Consider the following 8,558-nt stretch of genomic DNA (forward strand, 5'->3'; position numbering starts at 1 on the left):
TAAAGATCAGCAAACCCGGCGTGTCAATATCAATGATATCGATCGAAGAGAGAAGATAAGTAGGTGAACTTTAAATTAGGAGGGTGATAAGTGGCACGGATGAGTGTGTGGGCGAGAAATCTGGAGATGACATGTCGTGCAGTGCTGAGAAATTTTTGAAGAAACAGGTGACAGGGTGATAAACAGTCTTCTCAGCAGTGCGGTTTTAACTTTGAGGCAGAGCCGGACCAAGAGATGATGGAGGATGCGAGGGTGTATTTCTATTATGAATCGCTCGAATTGTGCCAAGATCAGTCAAGACGCCCTGAGCTTTGTGGAAAGTTGAAAGGTGTTTGCAGTTCCCTTCAAAAGTCAATACTTACTTCCAGTTTTTGAGTGCAAGTTCTTGACTATGCGCTGTGAAGTCAGTGAGCCCGATGGACATCTTCATACAGTCATATCTGACGGTTTGCTGCATAATAACCATAATAACCCTGTAAGACCTTAGCCTAAAAGTGGCCATGACTTGCTGTTGTTGGCTGTGAATCTTTTATTATTTTACTTAAGGAAGCAACCAATTGAAAGACAGAAAACTCAACATATATACATTTTTCTACATTCAAGCCTTTCAAGGTCTTACTCCCTATATTTTTGGTTCTGTACACACTTTTTTTCAGCATTGTCCCCGGGCATTTTTCTTCATATCCACTGTCGGTGATAGTCGCAGTGGCAAATCCTGTGCCACCCTGTCAGTCAGAGATCCAGGAATAGATTTGAGCACCTGTCTGGCCCTTCTGGCATCTCCCAGCAAGCACCTGAGGGTCAGCGTCAGACAGAATATACCTCTGTGCTGATATTCAGCTATCAGCTCACAAATGGGTGATATCCAACAAAGTGTTAGTTCCCTTTCTGCTGCAAATTGCATTTTTAATCCAGTTTCTAGCCCAAACATATACGGCATATACGTGTCATGGCACAATGACAGATCAGTTCAGGCCATGCTGTAGTCAGTGAACAGTTGTTTACTCAGACTTCTCAGAGAGGCTCAGTGACAGACGTTTGAGTATTTTCATACTCTGATGACTCACGGCAGGAAATAGAAAACAGATTGCAAGTTTGTTGTTAAGGCTCCTGTATCCTGCAGCGATACCAAAGATAAAAAGACTGTTTTACTGGAGAAAAATACAAACTTTGGTATCAATTGGATCATTTTATTTTGACATTTGTCAGTTTATACAGTGCTGGATCACTTTCTGTCCACTAACAACGTGTGGTATGAGGGGAGTGTTGTAAAAAGAAAAAAAAAAGAAACACTGTAAACAGCAGTTTACTCAACCAAAACTGCCTCAGGAGATGAAACAAGCTCCCGCCTCCAGGATTCATCTGTTTACTGTCTGAAAAGACTTCATTAGTGTCACAAATGTGGAATCTTGAACTTTGATAAAGTTTCTGGTGAGAAATCACCGTGTATATCTGTGCTGTTCGTTTTGACTGGTGCAAGGAATTTGGTCAATTATGGAATCAGCAAAAACACACCCCCTACATTAGTGCTGTCTCATGGCCACACAGACAGGTAACCAGCTCGGGACAGACTGTACGGAAATATTAAAAAATGCATCTCCACTTCCTCCCACTGGACAAAAGTGAAGTCACAATATCCTGGATATGATTGCCACCATGTTGTCATTTTGTAAGGAGAGTCTGAAGCTAAACCTGCAGAAATTACACCAAAAGATTCCCAAAACATGCACAAAGGGTGAAAGGCACCCCTAACTGCACTGTTAAACAAAAGCGTCTGGGTGCTCCATGTAATTAAATGAGTTAATATGCATAGTTTGGCACAAAATTGTCCCTTTTCCAGGCAAATGAGTCACACTGCAAAACGAGTCCAATTGACATAGAGAGAGTTGGTGGTAATGAAGCGCGTTCATAAGCGGTGTCCCACGCTTCAAATCCAACCTTTTACAGTCTGAAGTATTAAGAACACAGACAGCACTGACAGATATTAAATCTCTCCCGTCAAGTTTAAACTCCTCGCCTGAAATTCTGAGGAACACCTCTGCGTCTCGTCGGTTCACGACCCGTAGCCCCGAACACTTCGTTTTAGATTTGTCCCTCTTCCATTGTTCTGCCGACTGTGTTCCTGCTGCAACATTTACACTTTGCCACGTGGATAGTTGCAATCATCAAATCGAAAGGGGCCAGTAGCACTTAGCTGCAAAACTTTTTAGGCGTCGTTATATGAGTTGTTGTAACCAGATGAGGAGATTGTTTTCCCATATTTTGGGATATTATCTTCCAGAAAATGTCCTTAAAGGCACAGTGAATTGATGACAATTGATGGATTGTAACTACTTTTGTCAGTCATCCATGATTAGATGGCCTACTCCAATTACTGCTCTGTGCTACATTGCATTTTAGTATGCAAGCAGTAGCATTTTCCCCATCTTTGTCATACTAGTAAAATAAATACAGAGGCTCAGTTTTCGGGAGACAAGAGCGTTTTTGTTATTGGCATGTAGAGAGCACTTAAATTTCAATTCTGAACAGCAGGCTCAGACATCTGACATTTAATTAAGTGCGATTTTGCGGTACTCCATCTTAACTCCAGAGCAAACAAAAGGCTGGCTGTGTGGAGAAGTGGAAAGGCTTCGGAGGGTGCACACATGACTTTGTAAATGTATTTAAAAAAAAAAAAAAAGACAGAAGCCTCGGAGCAGAGTTTGCATTCTTCCCACACAATCATGCACACAAGCTGATTTGTTTAACAGCACAGGTAACAAGGTCTCTGATCCCCGTGTGAACAGCCAAAGTGTCCATCTGCAGCATTGTTAGAGTGTCCTTGAGTAAGACTTGTACGCTTCTGAGATCCTGGATGTCTGTTATGATAAAATATGCTGCAAAGATTTAGTGTAAACAAACTTCCATGCCACGTAGTGCGGTTTAGACCCCAGGCGCCCTAATTTGTCTCTGGGAAAAGCAGGGATTGTATTCACCCTTTATGGCCCGCTGTAGATGGCCTTGTGTAATTAACGTCAGCAGAAGGAAGAACAAGTCGTCCCTGCTGTGCTGCGGTGTCACTTAGAAGCTTACAGATTACAGCACACATCTGCATTCACACTCTGATACCTCCCCGGCCCAACATGAGGTGCACACACAGCTGCTGGCTCAGGCGACATTATCAAAGAGGCTTGTCGAGACCCAGTAGCATTCCTGTTTTGCTTTATGTCCCAAACAATATCTTAAATGAGACTTCTTAGAGTGTGTGTATGTGTGTGTGTGTGTGTGTGTGTGTGCGTGTGCGTGTGCGTGTGCGTGTGCGTGTGCGTGTGCGTGTGTGTGTGTGTGTGTGTGCGTGTGTGTGCGTGTGCGTGTGTGCGTGTGCGTGTGCGTGTGTGTGTGTGTGTGTGTGCAAAGCGAGTAACTCTTGTAGAAATATGAGGTTTCATTACAGTAATTCTCTCATTTAGTGTTTCGCATCTCAGGGAAAATCTATATCCTGGTTACCTCTGACTTGACCTGCTTCTGATCTGCCTTATCCAGCTGTTTCTTCCCTTCTCCATTTAATGATGATAGTAATAATTTAAGTGGAGTAGAGAAGCGTCTCTGGTGCTCCACTCTTGGCAGTGCTGTTATATTGTAAAGTTAAAAATCCCACAACCAAACCTCCCCCAATAAAGATGTAACTTTTTGAATCAGAAGAATTTTTGTTCTTAGATGTTGAAGCAGCAGATGTGTTTGTAGTTGGCATGTGACGCCTGGAATCACGTTCATATTCAAAAGTAATTTTATTTCCTTCCCTCTCCATAGCCCCTTATGCCCAAAGTGAACCTGGAAGACTTGATCACTTATTATAGATATAGTGAGCAGGTTAACAACGTGGGAGATTTGTGTGATTTGAACAGCTGCCTGTGGAGATTACGCTTCACTTTGCATACCAGAGGGAGACGAAATGGACGTGGAGTGTAGAAAAACGCGGGTGGTCGTGCAGCACATCACATCTTGGAGTTGGTACGGTACGGAGCGTTGCATTCACTTAAATGGAAGTGTATCTTTTCAGTGAAGCAGACGAGTCAAATACAACACAGTGGGCAGGAAAGTAAAGAGTATGTCAGCAGATACTCTCCCAGTGCATCAAACTGTATTGATATGTTGGTTGAGTAAATGCATTTGTGGTTCCCCTGATTGACACACTCAAGAGGAAACATCAAGAGACAAGACCCCACCCCCCCATCTGAATATGAGTCCAATCTGAGTTTGCATGAAGCTAATGGGACATGAAATTGACTGCACTGTGCAGGAACTTTAACATTCACCAATCAACCAAAAGGGGAACCCCCTCCGGCCATTTGCAATATGCAGGCTTATTAGGTACAGTATCACGCAGGGCTGCTGCTTTACATTGGTGATCTCACGGGAAAAACTCCCTTGGAGTTGGTAAACATCTAGTAGGACTATTTGGGGGAGATTCTTGTGCCTTTTTGAAATTCATTATTGGACACTAGGCACATAAAGAGAGACAAAATTGACGCATAAATACTGTATTGGAGGCTCGATATTGTAAAAATTTAGATTTCCATGTGTTTTTTTTTATTATAAAGGAGGTTGATGTGCTATATGAATACTGTGAAAGTATCAAAACAGTCAATCCTCAGAGAAAAACATTCATTCATTCATTCATTCATCTTCAGCCACTGACTCCCTGTCGGGGTCGCGGGGGGCTGGAGTCGATTCCTAGTGACATCAGGCGTGAGGCGGGGTACACCCTGGACAGGACGCCAGTCTATCACAGGACACATAGAGACAAACAGAGACAGACAACCATTCACACCTACGGGCAATTTAGAGTCATCAATGAACCTAACACCTGTGGGAGGAAACCGGAGAACCCGGAGAACACCCACGCAGACACGGGGAGAACATGCAAACTCCACACCACCGTGTCGCCCAGAGAAAAACATACAGCCAGTATTCATTTCTTTAAACAGGCCATCAGGACCTCTGTAAGTTTGTGATTTACTGTTATACTGTTTCTTATCTTATTCTATTCTTTATTCTTCTCTACCGTACCTTACACCTTGTAGTCATGTACCATATAATAATATATTATGTAAATGGTACATCAGCTCTTGCGCTATATTCTATTATATTAACACAGGCACTGAGTCCTATTACAAATCATACAACGTTTACACTGAACTGCCATTAGTCACACCACTGTCACTTTAACGTAATGTAATTCTGACTTTCAGATACTCTATTTTAGGTAATGTACATCTAATTATTTGCCTTCTTAAACAGAGGAAGAATACAGGTACATTCAGACACAGTATGAAGAAAAATGTGGTTCTGAACATTAAAGCATGTTCTCATACAAGTATGAACCTTAAAATAAGCATATTGTGCATCACTAGCTGATTATTGCCTAATATTTGAATAAAAGTTAATAACATTTCAGTTAAATAGATTTCTAGAGTCTAACCTGAACTGAGGGAAGTCGGACAGAGACACTTGATACCATATATTCAGCGTTTGCTCTTCGTCAGAGCGCATGAGACCTTAAAAATGCACATTATTTTCTGTTTTATTGCTAAGAGAGGTGCTGGAACAGGAGCTCGAGTCAGTTGGCAGTGATGGATGGGTGGTTTATGCTTCTCGTACTGGTGACGAACGAGTCCTGAATGATTGACAGGAGTTGGAAGTCTACTTCATCGTTTGCTCGTGGTCCAAACCCTCATTTTCGAATTTCTTGATGGACTCAGAAAGAAACCCAGTGAATATGAGGGACAGTGAAAGGGTGACTCCAGGTCACAGCCCCAGTTCCTTATTGATTCCCTTTATTAAATCTCTACAAATCCCAAAAGATGCACTGTAGAAGAAAGGATTTTGAAGGTTTTATGTGCAAAAAGGAGCAGCAATTCAATACATTCCATCTTGATTTGCACTTCCAGTGTTTATTATCCGTGTCTTGTGTTGTTTGGGCGTTGGAGCCATTTCCTGCTGAGGATCAAATTTGCCCATGTCCCTTATTTCCAAAATGAAACAGCAAAGATGGACAACTTTCATTTCAACCCCAGTTTTTGCACGGTTCATATTTTCACGATGGACATGCCCATTTGTGAATGAAGTGGGTTTTTGTTTAGGCTTTAGTATTTGAGTGGCTACAGCAAATAAAGTTTAATATTTGTGTCCTGAAGATGTGTAAATGCATCAAATATTACCACTGTGTAGATACTGTATATGACAACAATGAGCCCTGTGATAGAATAAGAGGAAGATTAATATAGCTACTTCCTAGTTATGGACCATTTTAGATGTCCAAATATGAGTGTTTGTACAATTTTAATATAAATAAGAGTCATTAAAAAGCACATACTACAAACCAAGCTCTAACATTGCCATTATAAGTCCCGTTCTCATTGTGTTATTCTACTGCAGCTCGTACCCAGTCTCTATATTAACTGCTATTAATTAAGTTGTTTTTTGTGCTGAATGCAGATAAAAGCTCTTATGCATCATATAACTGGAAACTGGTTAGATTTTCATTATGATGTGGCCACATTATCATAAAGACAAAGCTGTAATGTCCTTCTGCTGAGTTCCTTGAAAATAGACTCATGGAGGATGAGAGGAACAGAAGAGTCAGTCAGCCGGTCAAATGGCTCATGCTTATTAATAACACAGCAATGTGTATTTGTTCTCAGTTCTTTTTCCTTTAATTGAATCAAATTAAAAGCAAATGGGAGATGTGCCAGCTCTGAGGTGACACTGATGATGTCCTGAATGGGAAAGTTTGATCAAATATTGAGATTCTCTCGTCATAATCAAACTAATGGCCTAAAACCTGATGGTTTAGATCAGGGGTGGGGAACCCATGCTCCTGGAGGGCCACTGTCCTGCATGTTTTAGGTTTCTCCCTGCTCTAACACACCTGAGTCTGATGATTATTAAACCCCTGGCAAGCTTCAGCTGCTTGATAACGAGCAGAGCATTAGAAAAATGTGTGTTAGAGCAGAGAGAAACCTTAAACATGCAGGACAGTGAGCCTGTGATTGTTCTCATTCGTCCAGGTCATCGTTTTCCTCAAAGCAATTTCAGTCAAAAGCAACTGGACTTGGTTATTTGTCTAGGAAGACGTTTCACCTCTTATCAGTTCATGTACGCAACTGACCAGGCTGGGACTGGACCAGGACAAGGGCCAGCACCAGGCTGGGTCTGGTCCAACTAACTGGTGTGAAGATCCAGGTATTTAACCTCTCACAAGGCAGATGATGGCGTTAGAGTGACGGTCGTTGGAAGCCAGGACAGTGGCCCTCCAGGAGCAGGGTTCCCCACCCTGGCTTAGATCCATACATAGAATCTTAAGTCCTCGTGTAGCTCCTTTGAAATTGATTTATTTTGATATGCTTAATTAAAAGCACAAAAACTCAAATGAGTATCATGACACAACATCACAGAGGATAGCACTCACAAGAATGAAAGCATTTTTGTACATCTCACTGCTGACGCCATATCATTAATGTAAATTAATAACAGTGGTCCCAAAATGGATCCCTGTGGTACCCCACATGCAGTTGTCGATTAAGGCCCCTAGGCTACTGTTTGTTTGGGCCCCCCACATTATTAATCATGCTTTCTCAGAAAGAGACCCCGCTAGAACAGAAGAAGGGTCCACAACCTTGTAAAATCCTGTATATTTAGGAATTTTCTTTAGTACATCTTGGTCCCTTTGTTCTTTCAGTCATTGTGCTTTTTTTTTTTGTTGTTGTTGTGCTCCACTAACCATTATGCCCACACACTCTCATGGCAGTAGTTCAGTCCTAATTTGGTAGCATTTACCATATGTGCCTGCTTCATACTAAAACATCCTCCAGGTGGTCACTCCTCAGTCTGTGCCTGTTCAAAAATAATTGTATGTGTGCTTAAAGTTCCTGTAGTTACCCAGCAATGACTCGTGCTATATAAATTTCTGCTTTGTGTTTCTGCTTTGCCTCCTCTTTCGTACCGCAGGAAGCTACCGCTGAAGGAAGAAAATGGAAAAGAGTCTCTCAAGCCGGATACGATTGAAATCAAGGTGCACAGTGACAACAGCATCCACACAAAGACCGACGACAGCAAGGCGTAAAACGTCCGGTCCCCTCGCCACCAAAAGAACATTCGGATCACGAGACCAAAACCCAGAGAAACTACAACACTGGAAAATAGTGGAGTAAAATACCACATCTGTTTATAACAATGCCCCAGTGACAGGCATGTGTAAATACAAATAATAGAGAGAAAATAGAAAGAGAGAAAGGGTCAACCTTTTAGACACCCTGAGTGGTAAATGTTCTTCAAAACATGGCATCAGTGGACGGCTCTTGTTGATCAATGATTGTATTTTTTTGCCCCACTTTTCTTTCTGTCACAACATTTTCTTGGTTCATTCTTTAGTTTTTTTACAGCCTACTGAAGATTCTCATGCAGTTAAATGGTGATAAATCTGCCCCCACTATGACTCCTTACATAAAGAAGCAAAGCGAGAGTGCCCAGATGCTCACACCACTAATGCGCTTGCTTTCCTTTTTCTTTTTTTTATC

At 41.8% G+C, this 8,558-nt stretch overlaps 1 protein-coding gene across 1 annotated transcript in view; it reads left to right on the forward strand.

Annotated features, from left to right (window-relative positions):
- Positions 1–8,104, forward strand: part of ncam2 (neural cell adhesion molecule 2) — a gene marked incomplete at its 3' end in the record, with an annotated part of 258,585 nt that extends 250,481 nt beyond the window's left edge. The window contains exon 17 of the mRNA XM_083938175.1: positions 7,990–8,104. Coding sequence (XP_083794301.1) covers positions 7,990–8,104 — 115 coding nt within the window. The remainder of the gene's footprint in view (positions 1–7,989) is intronic.
- Positions 8,105–8,558: the final 454 nt, after the last annotated feature.

This window comes from Echiichthys vipera, assembly GCF_963691815.1.
Source record: "Echiichthys vipera genome assembly, chromosome: 23".
Taxonomy (NCBI): domain Eukaryota; kingdom Metazoa; phylum Chordata; class Actinopteri; order Perciformes; family Trachinidae; genus Echiichthys; species Echiichthys vipera.